Source organism: Rhinolophus sinicus, chromosome 14 (assembly GCF_057876585.1).
Source record: "Rhinolophus sinicus isolate RSI-liver-muscle chromosome 14, RSI-T2T, whole genome shotgun sequence".
In the NCBI taxonomy this organism is placed as follows: domain Eukaryota; kingdom Metazoa; phylum Chordata; class Mammalia; order Chiroptera; family Rhinolophidae; genus Rhinolophus; species Rhinolophus sinicus.
In genome coordinates, this window is record NC_142514.1 from 84,852,388 (window position 1) to 84,874,455 (window position 22,068).

The 22,068-nt window shown below is 41.0% G+C and overlaps 2 protein-coding genes across 2 annotated transcripts in view; one reads left to right on the top strand and one right to left on the bottom strand.

The window, feature by feature from the left end:
- Positions 1-757, bottom strand: part of SYCP2L (synaptonemal complex protein 2 like) — a 74,823-nt gene extending 74,066 nt beyond the window's left edge. Inside the window, exon 1 of the mRNA XM_074337065.2 lies at positions 626-757. Within this exon, the coding sequence (XP_074193166.2) occupies positions 626-634 (9 nt within the window). The 5' untranslated portion in view covers positions 635-757. The remainder of the gene's footprint in view (positions 1-625) is intronic.
- A 3,851-nt stretch (positions 758-4,608) lies between these two features.
- GCM2 (GCM transcription factor 2) lies at positions 4,609-12,021 on the top strand. The gene is made up of 5 exons (XM_019752334.3): positions 4,609-4,698; positions 8,267-8,519; positions 8,653-8,765; positions 10,003-10,128; positions 11,089-12,021. The coding sequence occupies exons 1-5, from the start codon at positions 4,609-4,611 to the stop codon at positions 12,019-12,021; spliced, it is 1,515 nt and encodes a 504-aa protein (XP_019607893.3).
- The last annotated feature ends 10,047 nt before the right edge of the window (positions 12,022-22,068 follow it).

A 22,068-nucleotide genomic window follows, 5' to 3' on the forward strand; every position in this document is an offset into this window, starting at 1 on the left:
TAATAAATATGAAAAATAGGGTGAATTCAAAAACCCAGACCCACTTTTTTTTTTTTCCACCAGCAGTGTATTCAATTAAAGCGATGCTTAAAAATAGGACTGGCGGCGTCAATCCATGCCCCACCGGGGGTTACAGCGTTTTAATAATTATCATTTGACTGGGAGGGCTAACTGAAATCCCAGCGCTTGGAACCACAAATCTGGCGCCCCGGTGGGTGAACGTCACTGCACTAAGTACGCAGCAAGGGGGAAACGGGCTGGGTAAATAAACATCCGAAGCAACTTGAAAAGAACCATCTTATTGCCTTCCAAACATTAAACTCTTCAGTTTCTCCTTCCCCGAGAGCTTTATAAGCATGGGACCAGAGGTTTCTCCCCTGCCTCGTAGTGTCACTGAAAGCTCACAGTAAACTCCAAGCAAACCTAAGAAAGTGGGAACGCTCAAAGGACCCGCGAAGGGATCGTCCCCCGGCAACCGAGGATGGCAGCCCGCGACGGGCCTCTAGGCAAACACTAGAAGCTCTGCGCCCAGAGCTGGATGGACCGCGCGCCCTCGCGCCCCCCTTGAACCGTGCAGAGGAGGTCCGGGCTAAATGAGTGCCCGGGTCCTCCCAAAGTCACTTACCGCCTGCATCCCGAGGCTGCGGGCCAGGCGCCGCGCACCCAAGCGCTGGACGCGCCACGCAACTGCGCCCGGCTCAGCTTCCCGAGATTCCGCCTTAGAGGCGCTGTCCCGAGCGCGGGGAAAAACCACGGTTCTTGGATTCCAATGTTAGACAGGAAGTCTAATTGATGAACCCGCCCCTGAATACTAGATTCCGGAATTTGACACGCAAGATGCGCTCACAAGTAACTAGCAGTCCTGGTCAGGCCATCTGGGCGCGCGCGCACACACACCTTAAGAGAAAGATTACTCAAAGAATGTGAACTAAGTCATTTAAACATTATTTGTGTGCAAAATTCTACAACGATAGGCCTCCCCTTTGCGTTTACAGAAGACATTTGTTTGCATCCAAGCAAAACATAATAAATCTCAGCTAGTCAACCCAGGACTGTGCACACAGTTCCAGCCAATTCGAAATGATACGTATTTTAAAAACTCATCATATCCGTTTTCTGGCAAATATGTAAATATACTTACGTTAATTTACCTATTTTAATCCCAACCTAGCAAATTCAAAGCCTTCTTCCTTACTTTTGAATTAATGGGCTTTTACGATATCAAAATAGTAATCAAGGAAAAGCCAGCTGTGAATACAGAGTTCTGAATCAGTGCAAATATTATTGCAGGAAAGAATTGAAGGACAGTAATAATAACCTAAATACAGTTTAAATGCATTTTCTTTTAGGGACCATAATAATACAATAAAAATATATAATATAATAATATGTTAAATTATTAATATTAAATTGTAAAACTTTATAATCCATTATTTTCAGACGTTTGGGGAAAATATATCCTTCCAAGCTATATGGTTGTTAATGCATTCAAATTTTCAGGAGAAATTAAAGATAATATAATAGACAACACCACCATTTATTTTTATTTTGTTATATTTTCACTTTGATTCGTTTCTTTAACTAACATGTTTTGTCCAGCAAATTTTTAGGGCAATTTGGAATACATATATAAATTCTTCTCAAACTAAATATAATGCAGACTCTATTACATTTCTTTGGACACCATAATCCATTTAGAGAAAAGTATATGACTAATTTATTTGGTTTTAACATTATAAATTGCATTTATTTGTGTTTTTGAAGGATAAGGACTCCCTAGGAACATCCCAAAATTATAGACAAGAAATATTCTAACAGTGTTTACAAGAAGACCAGAAATTAATTTCTATGCATTCTCAGAGGTGATTTTAAATTATTTTTAAAGTTATATTTAAAACATTTTAGGGGTGGCAGGTTAGCTCAGTTGATTAGAGTGTGGTGCTGGTAACACCAAGGTTGCCAGTTCGATCCCGGCTGTGAGCTGCGCCCTCCTTTAAACACACACACACACACAAAAAAGCTTTTAATGTATACATTGTTAAATTATCACAACCAACGACATATGAAAAACATTTTGATGTACATATTATGTTAAACTATCACAATTAACGACATATCGATTTGTTAAAAAAAACATGACGTGTCAATTATTTAAACGTTTGAAAGACAAAACAACCCATATATTAATAAAAAGCTACTGAATGACTGAAGTTCCAGGAACCTACCGCAGTCAGTTAATACGATGAAAATCTGTAGATGAAACTAGTGTGTGAAGACTGGACAGTCATTCTTTTACTCCCAGACCTTCGTGGTGACTACGAGAATAATTTTAATCGGAAACCCTGACCGACACGACCTTTCAGGAGATGAGAACTATGAGGCAGAGGGTGCTGAACATGTCACTTTCTTCTGCTTGGACATTTCGCTTCTGCTTGGGAGGAGAATCCCAGAATGAAACTAGAGAAAGAAGAAAATCTGTGCAACTGCCCAAAGCTGCTATATCCCCTCATGGGAGTTCTCCGCTGACCTGCTGCCAATGAATGGCTGGCGGCTCTGAAGAGCACTTCATTATTAGATGGACTTTTTTACATTAATTTTTATTTTTCAATTACAGTTGACATTCAATATTATTTTATATTAGTTTCAGGTGTACAGCATAGTAGTTAGACTTGTATATAATTTACAAAGTGATCGCCCGTAAGCCCCCACCTGGCACCGTACATAGGTATTACATTATTGACTATGTCCCCTATGCTGTACTTTATATTCCCAGTGTCTGTTTTATAACTACCAGTTTGTACTTCTTAATCCTTTCACCTTTTCCACCCAGCTCCTCAACCTCCCCCCATCCGGCAACTTTTCTGACAAGCCTGACTGTGCCCTTGACCAGTCAGGTAAGGGAGGTAAGAGTACCCGGGGCGTGGACCGTTGTTCAGCACAGGTTGTGGGTTTACATCTCATCAGCTTTTTCCGCCTGTCGCCAAAGGAAAAAATTAATCCTGCAAGAGGTGCTGGCCTAGGCGCCCTCCCCGCCGGGTCCGCGCGGCATCTGTCCGTGCGACCCCCGCGCGCTGGGCGACGCCAAGGTCTAGGGCGCCCCAGTCTCGGGGTTTGGAAGTACGTAGGTTCAGAGAATGCGCCTCCAACAGCGATCGGCCTTGCGGGAGCAGCTCCTCCCTGACTAGAGCTGGGAACCCAAGCGTGCCTCCTGCAAAACAAAAAACCGGGAATAAATTCCGGAAACCCATCTTCTCTCGCCGCTCAGCGTGGCAATCAGCGACTTAAGTCACTTCAATCGAATTTTTTATTAGCCGCTCTAAGTCCTGGAATCATTCTAGTAAGGTGGATAAACAGGTGAAGAAGGCTTGGTCTCGGCCCTTGGGGAGCCCACCGAGTCCTGTGGCCCCTCACCTAGCTCCTGCAGTCTTTAGAAAGCCTCCCCAGATGGAATGAGGGTAAATACGATTTTGTCGTGGTATTTCCACAATACCAATACAGCCGATTTTTTAAAGGGTCGTGTCAGGTGGATGGCGACTGAGAACCTACCGAGCCCCAATCCTTCGTTCAAGCAAATAAGGAAACTGAGGCTCAGAGGGAGACGAGGCGAGAGAGAGCGCTACGTGTTCTGCGGTTGCTCCTGCGTCCCGGGCCGCAGAGCTCACCTCCTCCCGCCTCCTCCACCTACCTCTTAGCTTATCTTCCCCCACCTTCTGCAGGTTCACTTTCCAGGACTCTCTTCCCACTAGGCGGGGTCCCTCCGCGGCCCCCGGGACCTTGGGTGCACGCCCGCGAGCACTCCCTCGAACATCACCCTTCACCCCAAAACAAATAAACAAAAGAGCACAGACTCCCGGACACTCACGACAGCTACCGCAAAAGCCCGTAGTAGAGGCCCAAAGAGGGCCTGCCCCCACCCGGTGGGCGTGGGTCCTCAGACTTCAGGGCCGACCGTTTCCGCGCTGCCTGGGAATTGAGTATTGGCTCTCAGGGGACTTCGCTCAAAAGCAAGTGTCTCGTATGCTTCCAACGAAGCCCAATCCAAAACCCCAGAGGAGGGGCGAGGTTAGAAAAAAAATGAAGTGCAACTTAAATGAGACATTCCAACCTCCACATCCCCACCCACGCCTCTTAACATCTAGTCTCAGTGTTTTGCTACCCCAAGGGCTCAGGTCATCCTCCCGCTCTGTTCCTAGTTCTGTCCTAGAGGGGGCGACCCGCCTTACTGCTGCCTGGAGCGTGGGAGCTGGACAGAGAGAGAGGAAAGGCGGAGCAGGGTCAGGTGTGTCTTTATAAACTTGCAGGCAGCGGTCTGGCGCTGATGCTGCTCACGGAGGGCAGACCTTCAGCACCGCGACCGAGAACACGGCTCTGCCCCGGTCCTTAACCCGCTTCCGCCGCCTCTGCATTTCCAAATCTCTCTCTCTCTCTCTCTCTCTCTCTCTCTCTCTCTCTCTCTCTCTCTCTCTCTCTCTCTCTCTCTCTCTCTCTCTCTCTCTCTCCTATCTTTCTAAAGAGAGAGAGAAAAAAAATCACCTTGCACACCTCTAGGTTTGTTTTCTTCCTCTATCTTTCAGGGTCTTTGCAGGAGACCACTAGCAAGGTGGGCAGATGCCGGCGGAAGCGGGGCACACGGCGGACTGTGCGCGCTCCTACGGGATGAAGCTCAGTTGGGACATCAACGATCCACAGATGCCTCAGGTGCGTGAGGCGTCTTTGGATAATGTGGCATTGTTCATCCAAAGAAGGAGGGATGGCATACACGTCCTTGCAGAGACTGTAGACAGACCTCATCCCAGCCCACCAACACACACACACACACACACACACGGACAATTGGGGTTAGAGATATGTCTTCCCTCAGCTCTTTCCTTGCGTTTGTCTAAAAACATACCAAAAGTAGCAGGCTCCACATTCCCAGTTTTCTGGCGGGAACAGGACTCCTCGTCCCTAACTTTCCTTGAACGAAGGTAGAAATCAGGTGATTCTCTCCTTATCCATTCTTTGAAATCCATGTGAAAGGTAGAGGAGAATCTCATCAAATGTAGGTGCACTGCTTCTCCCGCAGTAAAACTGTGAGATACGCCTGTAAATTGTGGTGACCGGAATCTGAAACAAATAGCACCACTTGGGCAATTCAGACACCCTAGGTAGGCTTCCTGGCTGAAGCACAGCTCATAGACAGCTCCATAGACATGCTAACCAGGCGTAGGTTCCCAGGGAGCCTCCGGAATCTGGATTTTGGAAGTAACTTCTGAACTTTCCAATGACAAGGAAATCACCTTAGGTGAATTTATTTTCTTTCGTTTTGTTTTAATGGAACAAAGTGGTTTGGAGACAAGTCCAGGGAATGAACTGGACAGTTAGGCTTGATCACACTGGTTTGGGGCAAACACTGAGGAGTGACTTAAAAATGTGTGTATGTGGAGGGAGAGTCAGAGTGGCCTCCTGAGCGTTTGCAAAGATAGACTTGCAGCAATGTTGTGGCACAGGAATAAGAGACTTGGCCGTTATTCAGCATCTATGTGTCATATGGGAGTTCAGATGGATAGCCATTCATTAGCAAGGGTGTGCAGCCTCTCAGAGATCAGAGCTTTCTTTTGGATGTGCATATTTGTTTTAAAGTCTGTCTACTTTAGTCACACTGTAGCATTTTGTGAAACTGGACCTCCCTACAGCAAGGACATCTCTTTCTCACTGACTTCGGTCCACATAAATCTTCATGGGGGGAAAAAATTGAATCTTGCATTTTAGAAAAGAGACACATCTAACTAATAGAAAGATGGCTTCTCTCTCAAGCATTTTTCTAGACTTCCTACGTAAGTGTGGATTATTTTTCCTTTTGGAGACTGACTCTTAAGCAAGGAACGTGCGCAGCATCTCAAAAGAGACAGGCACATTGAACGATAAAAGGATAACTGGAGAAACTTTGGCTTCTAGCCTTGCTTTGGCTAACTGAGGGAGGAAGAGCTAAACTAGCTGTGTGGCCTTGAGGTTGCTCCCGAATTTGCCTTAATCTCAGGCCACTCACCTGTCATCAAGTAGTGGAACTAGTTAACAATCTAGTCTACTGTCTTGTTCAGTGTGTGCTTGCTTGTCTGTGTGTGTATGGGGTGTGTGTGTGTGGTGTGTGTGTGTGGGTGTGTGTGTGGGGGGTGTATGGGGTGTGTGTGTGGGTGTGTGTGTGGTGTGTGTGTGTGTGGGGGTGTGTGTGTGGGGTGTGTGGGGGGGTGTGGGGGGGTGCGGGGGGGTGGGGGGGGTTTGTGTGTGTGTGTGTGTGGTGTGGGTGTGTAGGGGGTGTGGGGGGGGTGCGCACTCACATGTGCCAACACATTAGGACAAATGAAACCCAACCCTGGAGTCTTCCACTCTTCTTTTGATTTTAAAATACAGTCTCTGTGGCTTCATTTTCAGTGTCACTACTTTGGTAGCTGGCATGAGACCTAGGGGCCTAGTCTGTACCCTTACAGGCAGTGCTAAAGTAATACTCTCTTCTGGAAAATTGTCAATTTGTTACTAAGGTCCTTAAATTGAAATGTTCACTTTAACAACGAGGATATTAGCATTTAGTATGAATTTATATTTCCTTTCTGACTGACTTTAAGTCAATCTATTAATTTATGTCAATTCTAATATTTCCAAGAAAAGATAATGCCTATTAGTAATAATAATGATTTCAACAATATCCCTGTGGTTTTGGAAGCAAAATTGCCCATTTACCTATTACTGTCAGAATGTACAATACTCATGATGTATGCAAGTCTGAATTATCCAATTGAGAATACTTTTGCTTTGCAAATGTTGGATGTAGTTTTCCTGGGGGACAGAAGGGAGAGAAGGTGCAAATGTCTTATTACTGTGATAATACTCTTCTGAGCCTCTGTCATACCGGTAAAGCCAGTAGGATCTGGCTGCCACAGATCTTGTGTATAAATCCCAGCTATGCCACTGTAAAAAGTTCTCTCTCTAACTTCTACCTCCTTATCTATTAAATAAGAGTAATGATGCCCATGCAAGGTTGCTGTGAGGGTTGTACATACTGCGTAATGTGGCTTGATGAGCCAGGCTGTCTCTGTCCCAAATACTCAGTTTTGCATTGTAGTGTGAAAATAGCCATAGACAATACAAAGACGGATGGACATGGCCATATTCCAATACAACTTCATTTACAGATACTGAAATTTGAATTTCCTATAATTTTTATGTGACAAAATATAACTATTTTTTTCCCAACCATTAAAAAATATAAAAATTATTCTTAGCTTGTGGGCCATACTAAAACAAGTGGCAGGCTGGATTTGGCCCACAATCCATAGTTTACCAACCTCTTCCCTAAAGAATACCTGGTAAATAGTAAGTGCTAATTAAAGGACAATTTTATAATAAACTTATATATAAGAACGACATTGTAGTGTAAATAATGTACAACATGGACAAAGACCACCAAACCTGAAATAGTAAAGCAGTGCTCAGTATTTTAGACGTAACTTACTATTGCAGTCATTGGGTCTTTGTAGAGAATAACTATCCATGTTGCTCTGGGGACAGAGGTTCAGTGCTCAGCAGGGTTTACCTTACGGTTATGCCCTTCATCACAATGTCTTTGTAAACTTGGAGAGTTAAGTGGGGAGGAGTAAGGAAAGCTGTTCTTGCCTTTCTGATGATGCTCTGGGTGTGACTGACAGGTTCAAGATAAAGCCAAGAGCTTTGAAGAAAAAGTGCTGGATTGAAGTACAGGCTCATTTGAATGTCAGAGAGAGAGCATTCCAATCACTTTTTGCCCTGGCACTTTGATACTTAATTTGAAAATGTTTTCAACATTTAAACACACAAGAAATTGTGTAACATTGTAGTAAGGAGAACAGGCTCTGGAATCAAATTGCTAGGGCTCAAATCCTGGAGTTAGGTCTTACTAGCTGTGTGACCTTGGGTAAGTCAATTAACCTTTCTGGCCTCCATTTCTTCTTCAATACAACGGGGATAATGATATTACCTATTGTCTGTGTGTCTTACGAAGTATAGATGAATTGATACAGGTACAGCATTAAGAAGATAAGCACTATATAAACATCAATTAGCCAATTGTCAGAAAGGCATCACAGACAGCATAAGTAGCATTTTGTGATGTCATGGTTTCTGAGTTTTACAACATGTCTGAAGCTAAAAGGAACCAATTTTTATTGTAAAGTGCTTGGAAAAATTAAAAGTGCGATATGTCGGGTTTGGGCTGAATAAACTTGACTGCCCATCCTTTTGTTTACCTGCCCAGGAGCCAGCCCACTTCGACTGCTTCTGCGAGTGGCCGGATGGCTACGTGCGCTTCATCTATCGCAGCGACGAGAAGAAGGCGCAGCGCCACCTGAGTGGCTGGGCCATGCGCAACACCAACAACCACAACGGCCACATCCTCAAGAAGTCGTGCCTGGGCGTGGTGGTGTGTGCGCGGGCCTGCGCCCTGCCTGACGGCTCCCGCCTGCAGCTGCGGCCTGCCATCTGCGACAAGGCTCGGCTGAAGCAGCAGAGTGAGGCTACCGGCCTGGGTGGGGGTGGCCCTGCAGTCCTGAGTTCCTGCCTCTCAACTAATGTCCCCTTTCTTCCTTCAAAAGGGCGTGGGGCCAAGGCTGTTATTAAAGCTTCTCCCCTCTGGCTTTGCAGAGAAAGCATGCCCCAACTGTCATTCCGCTTTGGAATTGATTCCCTGTCGAGGGCACAGCGGATACCCTGTAACCAACTTCTGGCGGCTTGATGGCAATGCCATATTTTTTCAGGTAGGCCTGTTGTTGGAGGGAGGGGGACCCACCGTTTGTGATGTATTTTGAACTCTGGAGCGAACCAAGTGCAGTTCTGGTGGCCAGGAATAGGTGCGGGGCTCCCAGGGCCTTACCAGGCTCCAAGGCATTAGACCACCTACTGTGTGCTCTGTAAGGGCATCAGTTAGTGAACCACGCGTTATAGTTATAGTTGATTTAATATAGTGAAAGGACTGTTATATAACCTTTTAAGATGTCTATTATTGATGCTGTTTTCTTAGTTCAAGAATTTTTTCCCTGCAGTTTGAAAATGACAACTTGGGATCTTGAGGAAGACATCATTTGTTTTTCATTTTTATTTTTTTTCGATTATAGTTGACATGCAATATTATATTACTTTTAGGTATACAGGATAGTGATTAGACATTTACATAACTTATAGTGATCATCCCAAAAAGTCTAGTTACCCACCTGGCACCATACATAATTACTACAAATATTATCGACTATATTCTCTATGCTGCGCCTTACATTCTTGTGTTTATTTTGTAACTACCAATTTGCACTTCTTAATCCCTTCACCTTCTTCACCCAACCACCCAAACCCCTCCCGTCTGGCAACCATCAATTTGTTCTCTGTATCTATGTCTCCATTTTGTCTGTTTGTTTATTTTGGGTTTTTTTAGATTCCACATGTAAGTGAAATCATATATTTGTCTTTCTCTATCTGACTTATTTCACTTAGCATGATACTCTCTAGGTCCATCCATGTTGCCGCAAGTGGTAAGATTTCATTCTTTTTTATGGCCAAGTAATATTCTATTGTATATACAAAGGTTGCCATAAAAATGTATATGCATTATAAGAAAAGAAAAAACTGCATTAAAACTGTAATACAATGAATGACACTAGCATTCATTTGATTAATGCCATCTTTTGAGCAAACATCATACTACACATTGCTATGTAATTCAATTCAACTTCAAAAAGGAATATATAGATAACATCTTTTAAAATGTGTATACATTTTTTTGGCACCCCCGGTATGTACAACACCTTCTTTATCCACTCGTCTATTGATGGACATTAAGGGTGCTTCCATTTCTTGACTGTTATAAACAATGCTGCAGTGAACATAAGGATGCATGTATCTTTTCAAATTAGTGTGTTGGATTTGGAGAAGACATGATTTTTGACCAACATTGCTAGCTTCCTTCAGAGGAACGATCTATGATTCGTTTCCTTTCTAATGCAGGCCAAGGGAGTTCATGATCACCCAAGACCAGAGAGTAAATCAGAGACGGAAGCTAGAAGAAGTTCCAACAAGAGGCAAATGGCCTCTTTGTACCAACCCCAGAAAAAGAGAATTCTAGAACCAGAGGTAATGGGGAGCTGACATTACACTGTGGTCTGTGTTTATTTTAATCACAAAAAACACTGGTAATTATGTGAAATATTAATGCCATACATTAAATAGAAAGGTTTGATTATGTGTGAACATTATATCTCTAACAAAATGTCATTGAATCAACATTTTAGATAGCGTTTCTAACTTCATCATCATCTTCTTCAAAAAAAGCAAACTATCTCCACAGTCAATGATATAGTGAGAAGGTGGATTGACATTGTGATTCAAGGGCAATTATCCAATGGTAATAAAGACATATGTGCATACCAACAATGAATTAACATGTATCCTTAAGAGGATCCTTTATGTTATTTACATGGAACAGATAACATTTATTTGGGCAACTTGATCCAATCTGTCTTGTCAATCAAAGCATGCCAAGCAGGCAGAGTGTTAGTCTGAGGATAAGAGAGACATTGTTTGAACACTTCCTATGTGCCAGGCACATAGGGGCTAAGAGTTTCACATATGAAATAGTCACAAAAGACTTAAGTTACTATTATTGAGCCCCACTTTAAAAATTAGGACTCTGAGGCTCAGAGAGGTTAAGTACTTTTTCGATTAATGAGGGACACAACAGGATTTGAACCTAAATCTGTGTCAAGCTCCTGAGTGTCAGCTATTATGAACACAGTATGGTAGGGGGTCGGGGGGAGAGGTGTGGGGAACAAGACCATCTGCCACTCAACCCACCCCACCTGGTTACTGAGGACCCACCTCCTTCAGCAGTGAGGTATCATGCCTGAGCAAGCTCAAGCTATGCAACCCCTGGACCACGTACCAAATCATATACCTGAGCAGCAGAGTACTCACAACACAGAACCCACCAATTGGAAGTTTATTTTTATTTGGTTGGTTGGCTACTGTTAACAGGTGAGGTTGTCCATGCAATTTGTGTTTTATTTACAAATAAAAATTGATATTATTTTTTAGGCAGGAGAGGATCAAGACAACAGTGGACATTTCAACAACATACCTCCCCCAGAAAATCCAGAAGAGTTGGATATAATAACTGACACTGGCTTCCCTATTCCAGCGCAGCCTTGCTTTGCTTTCCTAAATTCTGATGCTTGCAAGGCTACCTGTGACCTAGCCACCTTTCAAGGAGACATAATGCCACCCTTTCAGAAATATCCAAACTCAAGAATCTGTTTGCCTAGGCCACCTTGCACCTATGAATTGGCAGGTCCTGGTTATACAAATTTGAACCCATATCCCACCCTTTATAAAGATGCCAGCAGTAACCCTAATGACACAGACTGGGTTCGTCTGAATGCACTACAATATAACGTCAACTCATACTGCAGCTTCGAGAGAAGCTGTGATCTCGCCTGTAAACAACATGGCTGGAAACCAGCTCTTGGAAAACCTGGCCTTGGGGAGAGGACTGACCCTGGACAGTTCCAGGCCACTCACCCTTGTTATAACCCAGAGCTTCCCTGCAGGTACCTCACGACTCCCCCCCCAGGTGCTCCAGCCCTACAGACCGTGATCACCACCACCACCAAAGTGTCCTACCAGGCCTACCAACCCCCTGCTCTGAAATACTGTGACAGTGTGCGGGAAGCTAAAAACCTTTCAGGCTGTAACTACACTTCTGAAAACACCCCAATGTCTGTCTATCTGGAAGCCTTGGACCTTCCAGGTGCAGTCACCAGGGCAGCCTCTCCAACAGGGTCACTTCCTTTGAAAATTCTAGGAGATGGCAGGCCCATCAGAACCACTTTGGCTTTTCCTCAAGAGTCAGTTCCCTCCAGGACAGACAGAGCAGAGACCTGGGATGTGTGTGCATCGGGACTGGGGTCTGCAATCAGTTACTCAGACCAAGTTAGTCCATTCTTTAGCTATGACAATGAGGACTTTTAAACAACAAACCTGGGCAAACAGAGTGGTGGTGTCCATGCAGGTGATGAAACAGGAAATGGCAACTATCTCTAGTTGAGTTGGGACATTTATCAAGTACAGCATTTTAAGCACTTCACTACACAGAATTAGGCCTGAAATGTGACTCTCCCAAATGAATGAATAAGCAAACTGGAGACCATGAAGATTAATAAACCAAGTTCACGTAGCTGATTAGCTGGAGTGGAAGTCGAGAATCATGGTGATCATGCTAAGCCTTTTACCATTAGACCATATTCGGGAATTTCACAAATCTTTATTTGGCCCTTAGAGGTTGTCAAATCGCTTCAGGAAGAAATCTTTATGATCTTATCTCCTGAGTCATTTCATAAGATTTTTATTTAACATTTACAACCTGTTAACGTAGCTTCAGAAAGTAATTTTGGTCATTTCATCTCCAAAGTATATAGCTTTTTAAAAAAAAATCTACGCTATTGCAATGGTAAAATGCAATTGTTTTTAAGAGAAATTTGTTTTCCAGTGTTAGCTGAATACCTTTTCTTAACATTGATGAATGTCTTCATAACAGAGGCCGCCTAACTAATGATGATGTGTATTTAATGGATTATTATTGTACTAAAATATATTTTTTCTGATTAGGTTTCAAAATTAGAATTGAGATGTTGTATTCAAATATAGCTTTAATGTTCCTTTGTGACTTATAAATGTAACTGATAATGTTGTTCCATTGAATGTAATAAAGAAGTTTTAAAGTAATGTAGCTGATGCTTAAGTTATTTCAAAAGAGAAATAGGAAAAAATTGTTCGTATTATGACCTGAGAAACAGTTGTCATATTAAAACATATTGGCTTGCTTAACAGTTTTGTAGTTTAATTAATTAATAGATTGATTTGTTGATTGGTTGGTTGATTGATTGATTGGTTTATACCTTTTGACTCCTACTAAGAGAAAAATTAAAGTGGAATAAGCGTTGCTAAGACAGTAGTTTAGAGTCAGGAGTCTATTAGGGAAGAGGGGCCTGTGCACATCTTGTGCCTCAGTTCTCAGAGCTGCTATTAACTTGATAAACATGTTGCTAAACTCAGTTCCAGGCTGAGCCATAAACTTCCTGGAGCAAAAGCCGCTGAATGGACACATTTGGACTTTATCTCCTCCCTGCTGCAGTTTTTGCTTCCCTTGTTTGCATATTGGAACTAACCATCCCTGTTAACCTAACCAGCAATCCTTCATTTGCATGAGAGAATTATATTTTGCAGTTTTTGCCTTTATAAACCCTGCCTTTCTTTGTTCTCTCTGGAGCACAATTTAGGTTGATACCTGAATCTATGTCTCCCCAGCTGCCTCTCCTTTTGCTCAAATAAATGCTTTTTATTCTTTATTACAATCTAAATTTAATTTTAGTTGACATCCCCTTCACCCATTTTACCCATCACCTCTCCTCCCCCGCCTTTGGCAACTACCAATCTGTTCTTTGTATATATGAGATCAAGTCTGTATTTTTTTTGTTTTTAAGTTTGCACATATAAGTGAGATGATGAGGTATTTGTCTTTCTCTGTCTGACTTAGTTCACTTAGCATAAAGCCCCTAAGGTCCATCTATGTTGTCACAAGTAGGAAGGTTTCATTCTTTTATATGGCTGAATAAAATTCTATTATACATATCACATTTTCTTTATCACATTATATATATGAATATATATATCACATTTGTATCCATTTGTTACCGTAGCCAAAAAGAACAGGGCCACGGGGAGAAAAGGGGCAGGAAGGGAAGAAGGAAGTGCCTGGAAAACAAAGGAGAGAGGAGATGAGATTATTCTTAAGAAAAGGTCCAGCTACCAAACCAGCCAGAACTCGATTTTAGTGTCGGAGAGCCGATCTAGAATGCCATCTTGACCCTCACTGTGGCTGATTGTAGTGGATTATAATATTATTAGCATTACAGGGAGGGAAAATCTCCACCCCACTGTGTCACCGTGACCGTTCTGACAAGGGTCAAATAAGGACAAACATATACCTCCTCCCAACGGGAAGGAGTGGTCAACAAAGACCTGTCTGGGGACATCTATAATGCCACCACCTAAGACTTGAATATTTTGCATCCTCATTTAGAAAATAATAAATTCCAAGCCATAACCCTCTTTGGTGCAGTGGCTTTTCTCCCAGTGTGCCCACCCCCACCACTCTGGGAGTGCTCTCTCTTTCCATAAATTCACCTTGCTTGGCTTACTTGGCTTTGGCTGCATGGCTTAATTCCTTCCCGTGACATTTACCAAGAACCCCCATTCTTCAGCAACACATTTACCCATCAGCGAATGATTAGGCTGTTTCCATGGCTTGGCTATTATAAGTAATGCTGCAATGAACATGGGGGTGCATATATCTTCTCAAATTAGTGTTTTCATTCTCTTCAGATAAATACCCTGAGGTAGAATTGCTGTGTCATATGGTAGTTCTATTTTCCATTTTTTGAGGAACCTCCATACTGTTTCCACAGTGGTTTTACCAATTTACATTCCCACCAGCAGTGCACAAGTGTTCCCTTTACTTCACATCCTCACCAGCATGTTATTTCTTGTCTTTTTGATAATAGCCATTCGTACAGGTGTGAGGTGATATCTGCCTTGGTGATAGGGATGTCAGAATTAGCAAATAAACAGGGAGTCCTGTTAAATTAGAATTCAAATAAATAGCAAGCAACTTCTGAGTATAAGTATATCCCAAATATTACATGGACATACAAAAATTATTCATTGTTTATCTGAAATTCAAATTTAACTGAGTGTCCAGTATTTTATCTAGCACTATTTGTAAAAATAGTATAATTTAATTTCATTCTTGTTCACAACATGGTAAATGACATTTGATGAACGAAGAGTCTAAAAATATCTTTTCATAAAACAATTTGCTGATCTTTTACAAGGAAATAATATTTATTTTAACTGTGTAGTCTATTTAATGGGAGAGATTATATTTTTATCATCCTTTATATTTTTATCATCCTTTAAAGTATAAACATCATAGATAACTTAATAAAGATTTTTTAAAAGCCAAAAATCACCCTTTACCTTTACTATTTACAAACCACATTGAATAGTCAACCAGATTTCCTAACACTAACCTTTACAGCTGATAGTCACCTTGTTTATTCATATTTCTATACCACTTGGTAAAGCAGAAGAGTGTTCTTTACAGCATGTATCAGTAATGGATTTTCCATTAATTAGTCTTCTGATCCTCTCTCAGACAGCTGAGTTACCCACATAACATTGTGTTTTACAGTTTGTCAGATGAATCTTTTTAAAGATGAGGCATTCTCAGGCTGGGATGCAGGGAGAAGAGGTTGAAGAAGCCACTCTCTGACCTCAGCCACCTGTGGCTTCCCAGACTCAAGTACTAGAAGGGCGCAACTGGGTAAAAATGCCACCTGGCTGCCTATGGAGGCCTCTGCCTGTGGAAAATAAACATTCTCTTTTCTAATGCTTATTAAGGGTGAGCTTTTAAAAATATCCAATTGAATAAGGCTTCTGCCTAGAGCTAGCCTATTTAATAAACTATATTACTGATTCAGGTTTCCATAAACCACCTGAATTCCTTCTTCTAACCATCCTAAGCACTATGCTTTTAAAGACATTTTCTGGCTATTGCCAAGATGTAGCAATAAAGCCCATCTATTTAAGTGCATTCAGAATTGCAACACCAGAAAGGGACGTGCAGAAATCATTTATTCTTGTCTCTGTCTGCAGGCTCGAGTGGTCCTACAGGCCCATCCATATCTGCTTTGGATGTTATTATCCTTATTCCCAGAATATTACAGTCATCATAGAACTTGAACAGGGGCTTGTAAAACTTGATGTTTTGGTTTTGTGAATTTAAAAAAAAAAACCAAGTTTACCTCAAATAGTGTCTGCAAAAATGACTGAAAAGAATTATGACGTGTTCAACAGAATATATTCATTCACCAGCTGTGTGCGAAGTGCTCACAATAGGAATTATAGAGAAGCATAATATGGGATCTCTGCCTTCAAGAAATTTCTAGTAAGTGAGAGAAATAAGACATGTAAAATAACATGTTAAATAGCAGATAAGGCTACATTATCATAAGCATTATAATATTTTTTAAAGTGTTTCTAAGACTCTTTCCTTTCTAATTTTAGAGTGGTTGAAAACATTAAAGCTGTGAATGGTGAATTTGTCTCTGCAGGTGGAGGAGCTGGGCAGAGGAACCTGGTGCCAAAGAAAGGATGAAGGGAAGGGGAAGTCAGAAGAGGCAGGGAGGGCGAAGATGAGCCACATTCTCAGGAATATTTTCTTCATCATTAATCTTTTCTTATGAAAAGATTTTCCTCCCTAGGATTTTCTTGTTAAAATGTTCTTCTTTCAGGGCCGGCCTGTTGGCCCAGGCGGTTGGAGCTCCTTGTTCCTAACGCTGAAGATTGCCGATTCCATTCCCACATGGGCCAGTGGGCTCTCAACCACAAGGTTGCCATTTTGACTCCCGCAAGAGATGATGGGCTGCGCCCCTGCCACTAACAACGGCAACTGGACCTGGAGCTGAGCTGCGCCCTCCACAACCATGATTAAAAAGACAACTTGACTTGGAAAAAATCTTGGAAGTACACACTGTTCCCCAATGAAGTCCTGTTCCCCTTCCCCAATAAAATCTTTAAAAAAAACAACTCATCATGTACATATTCTTCAAATTAACTCAAAAATCATTTTCTCATGAAATATTCTTTATGGAAGCATTCTTCATGATATGAATACATTCAATGGTTATATTCATTAATATATTCTTGATTATAAATATTTCATAGATTAATAAGAATATACTTAAAAGAATGAATATGACATTGTTCCTATTTTTAAAGAATCTAAGTAGACATTATCTATTGTTCATATTCATAACGAACGTATTTATGATTATTTATTTAAACAAATATTCAAGCACCTAACACGTGCTAGGCGCTGTTCTAGATCCTGAAGACAATGTGGGGGAGACCAGGCCTGGTCCTTGCTCCCATGGAGCTTATATTCTTTGTGAAAAACACGTTCTCAATCAAGAGGGAAATGTTATGTATATTCCTATAACTAAGAAATATTAGTGAAGACTATAATGTAATACGCTCATTTTCCCCGTCTCTCCTGGTCAGTGATCCTTGTCTTTCCACCAGCAAAGTCTCCTTTCTACCCAACTCTCTCTGACACAGCAGGAGACATTTGAGGCAGAGACAAACTAAATATTCCTCCAGATGCTGTTGTGACCAGAAAATGAAAACTAGCATACCAAAGTTTTTGGGAAGTCCTTAAAACTTAGAAGAAGAACCCCATCCCATCCAACAATAATTGTCATAAACTTTATAAATTATTATTTTTTTAAAAAAACAAACTCAGAGAAATATCCATTTAGGAAATTGGCTTCCAATAAATGTCTTTCACAAAGGAATTCACTCCTTATCATCTTGCAGTTTTGTACTGGACATCCACTGGTCACCACATGTTAGCTGGTTACCACCACCCCCTATTGAAACTGAGAGCCCTGAGAACTGTGTTGCAAACAGAAGAAGGGGAGAAAAGGGAGAGAACACTTAAGGCTGCCAGTGTCCACTTTGGAAGTCGAGGAAGGCCTCCTGCGTTAGACTTGGTCAGAAGGGATATCAGCCTGCGCCAATACCTTACACAGATATAGTAAAACAGCTCTATTTCCAATTGAACAAGATGAGCCCAGAACATCTGGTAGCACTAGAACATAAGGAAGTACTAAACAAGCAAACAAACAAACCCAACAACAACCAAAAAACCCTACAATGACAGAGGTCCTGTCAAAAGGACACAGAAGTTATCTGAAAGAGCCCCCAATGGCCAAAGCTGGAACAACTTAAAAAAAAAAAATAGTATTGGATTATAACCCTAAGTATAGAAAAAAATCCATGAGTCCATCCTGATATAAACAAATGATTAAACAAACAAACAAATGGGAAGAACTGATCAAATGATCAGTTCTAAGAAAAGATCAAATGATCTGTGCAGAATAATTCCAAATAGTTGATGTGGATTCCCAACCTTCAAGGAGATGGAATGTAATTCCCCACTCTGTAAGTGGTAGGCCATGCATAATGACTTCCTTCCAAAGAATTCTGAATGGAAGAGGAAAAAGGAGTAACTTCATAGTGGAAAATCTGACAAACACTACCTCCGCTAGGTGATCAAGGTCAACATCAGCAGTGATAAGTCATATTGATAGTATATAGCCTTGATATCATGTGATGAAAATGGCACTTCACCTCTGTGTTTTTCCTTCCCCCAAAAGTAAATCCCAATCTAACCATGAGAAAGACAACAGATAAATCCCAGTTGAGTGACATTCTACAAAATACCTAACCAGTACTCCTCAAAACTGTCAAGGTCATCAACACAAGGAAAGCCTGAGAAGCTCACAGTGTAGAGGACCCTAACGAGACCTACCTGACAACTACATGTCATATGGTATCCTGGATGGAATCCTGGAAAAGGAAAGGGACACTAAGCAAATACCAAGGAAGTCAGAATGAAATATGAACTTTAGTTAATAATATATCAAATACAAATGTACCACACATTATTAAGATGATAATGGGGGAACGGGGTGTGGGACATAGGTGAACTCTACTATCTTCTCAGTTATTTTGTAAATCTACATTTGTTCTGAAAGTAAAGTCTATTTAAAGTACAAAATAAATATTCTACCTTAGTGGGCCCCATCTTTGTCAGCAGAATCCCACACACAAAGGAATGAGAGAGCAGAGCCTTTCACTAAAAGGACAAAAATATCCTTATCTATGTGTCTAAAACCTTATTGTATCCTGTTTCACCATGTCTTTGAAAGCATTTTTATCAGATCTTAATCATAGCGGTGCATTGAACCAAATTCAGCAAGATTAAATTTAATGGAATAAAGGTCCTATCCTTTTAATTTGGGGTCCAACAAACAAATGAATGCAGTTTGGGATTGATGGGTCATCAGCAGCCCCTGTGGAAAGAACTCTGGGATTTAGCTGACATTGTGATTCTACCAGGTAACAGAGTTACTCTCAGACAGCAGCTCATGAAGCAGACAAAAGCATGGCTAGACAAGACGTGGCTGTGGTCACAGGCATTCCCAGGGAACCACTACTGTCATGATCACCCTTCGCGGTTGGCCATTCCTCTCCCTAGTCACCTCCAGGTCTAGTTTGATGTTGGCTTCATGGCCCAAATATACCCATTTTGTGTGTGGGTGTCCACCTCAACCTCGTTCCTAGGCTGACAGCTTTTGAGGACATGAGGACATGAATAGAATTACATATTAAGATAGCAGCTAATATTTATTGAATGATTATTCTATGCCAGGCATTATGCTAAATATTTTTCATATATGATATAATTTGATTCTCACTCAAAAGATGTGGCCACCACTGAATGCCTGAAAGAAAAGCTGCAGTTATTGCTAATCAAGGGAGAGCTATGCTTCCAAGCTAGTGTCTCTGAGCAGAGCAGATTGCTGCGCTTATACAGGGTTTAGGCAAACATGGAGTTGAGGAACTCATGCATTTTCAGAAGTGGAGATATTAGGGATGGGTTGATGTTTAACTCTAGAAAGATAGTTATTCAAGTAAGAGAGTTGTTGATAGGCTGACCTTTCAGAGGTATGGTCATACAGTGAGGCTGTTGCTAACTGACTGTTTTTAAGTGTGAGCTGTCATTGATTGGCTTACTGGTTACTGTGGGAAGTTGTCATTGATTAATCTGATCAATCTGGGTGGATTTAAACCTGGTTCTGGTGATTACTTGTTGCTAAAGCCAAAGAACTAATTCTTTCCTTGGAGTAGAAGATCTTTTTCTCACAAAATACTACGATGCAGTTACTATTATTATCCTCATCTAGAGGTTTAAGGAAACTGAGATTGAATTAAGTAACTTGTTGAAGTCACAAAATTGTAACATGGGGTCTTAAATCTGTCTCTCTATATATACAAGTCTTTGTTCTTAAGCACTAAGTTCTACTGGGGCTAGGATAAGATGGGAATAACATTGCTCTACCTTGTACTTATCTCACCTTGAGTATATTAGGTGAGGTATCAGTAACCTGGAACATATTCAGAAAATAATAAGGAGGAGGTTGAGAGAATGAAAAATTTTGTTGCTTGATGTATTCGGGTTCTAAATTACTTGGAATATTTATATGAGAACATGGAAAATATGTGCTTTAAGATCTGAAAGAATTAAGAGCAAAGGTGAGCCAGAAGCCAGGATGGGGTGTAAAAGTTTGCTTAAAATCAACCTATTTAAGATATGGAGGAAAAGACTGGAGAAAAATGAATCTGGTAAAGCAAAAGCATTTTGTTATCATAGAACACTTTCCCTGGACCTTGGAATCCATGAATCAAGCTAAGTGCTCTGAAAAATGGGACTCAATTCATCCTTAGAAGGAAGATACATGGTGACACTCCAACATTTCAAATATTGATTTTCATCACACATTTCCTGTTTTGTATTCTTTCATGATTTGCTCAGGACAAGAGTTCAAGTGATACTTACAGACTGTCTATCTATGAAACATAGCTTAGAATACTGACACTTTGAAGGCTTGGTTTATTTTGGCAAAATTTAGTTACCACAATTTAAGATTAGACAAGTAACATGCATTTAAAAAATAAAATGTTTTTTACGTGGAGAAGAAAAGAGAACTAATAATATGCAAAGTTACTGTACGTAAGACTTTCTGTCTACTCATCAACATGGTAAATTTACCATAGTAATCTGTAATTCTTACTCTGATACTAGCTACTTGGTAACTAATGACACTTTGCACTGCTGGTGGAAAATATTGAAGATACATCCATGATTGTCAGCTATGGCCATGAGGCTTTGCAGATTCAATTCTCTGATGAGGACAGGTCGCCTTGAGTCTGTGAAATGTTATACCAGGCATTTGCTGAATTTGAAGTGAATAGCAAGTGATGACAGAATAACAAATGTTATCAGTGACCTGAATCAGTTGTGCAAATGCCAGAAAAATAATTTCAAGGTGATTTCTCAGGTATTTGTAATAGATCATAAATCAAAAATGGCTGCTAGCTAGTAACATCATACATTCCACCTTGAAAATCTAGAGTGTTCCCAGGACTGTAAATATAAAAGTTGCTTTCAAAAATATAGGTATGTCTACTGAAAATAATCCAGCAAATAATGGACAGATCTGATTTGAACTCCACAATTACATCTTAACTCTTTAAATGTTCTCCAAGGGAAATTCACAATTAAGTAAGAAATCAATTTTAAAATGTAGAAATGGAGTAAGGGATGAATTCTCCATTTTTTATTAAACATTTGCAATGATAGGCTACCCCCACTACATTGCAGGATTCAGTAGACAGCAGAAATATTTGTGAAGTAGGAATCCTTTCTAAATATGTCACCCACAGCTTTTTTGGTCCTTAAATAATTCTGGCGTCATAACTCATTGGCGTTTACTCTCCACATCCACTAAATTGGCTGTGGAATCATAGAGACTTCACGTCAGGTAGTGAAGAAATTCCCAGGAATGGATCTGTATCAGTCAGAGTTCTCCAGAGACATAGAACCAAGAAGAGAAACACGTGCACGCAAACACACACACACACATAAATGCATATATGTGTGTATAGATGTATATATTTGTGTTTATATATGTATAGCATATATAAACACACACACATAAAGAGATTTGTTTTAAGGAACTGCTGCTCATGATTCTAGGGACTGGTAAGTCTAAAACATGCAGAGCAGGCTGGCAGGCTGGACACTCAGCAGAATTTGATGCTGCAGTCTTGAAGCAAAATTCCTTTTTCCCTGGGAAACTTCAGTTTTTCCTCTTAAGGCCTTCAACTGATTGGATGAGTCCCACCTACATTTTGGAGGACAATCTCTTTTACTTAAAGTCAACAGATTATAAATGTTAATCACATCTACAAAATACCTGTACAGCACTTCCAGGTTAGTATTTGACCAAACAACTGGGCATCAGAGCCTAGTCCAGTGAACACAAAAAT

Bases quoted from the DNA above. Each gene is read 5' to 3' on its own strand.
- GCM2 (XM_019752334.3), top strand. From the start codon at position 4,609: ATGCCGGCGGAAGCGGGGCACACGGCGGACTGTGCGCGCTCCTACGGG. The intron at 8,520-8,652 runs GTGAGGCTACCG...CTGGCTTTGCAG, and splicing joins GGCTCGGCTGAAGCAGCAGA to AGAAAGCATGCCCCAACTGT. The intron at 10,129-11,088 runs GTAATGGGGAGC...ATTATTTTTTAG, and splicing joins AGAGAATTCTAGAACCAGAG to GCAGGAGAGGATCAAGACAA.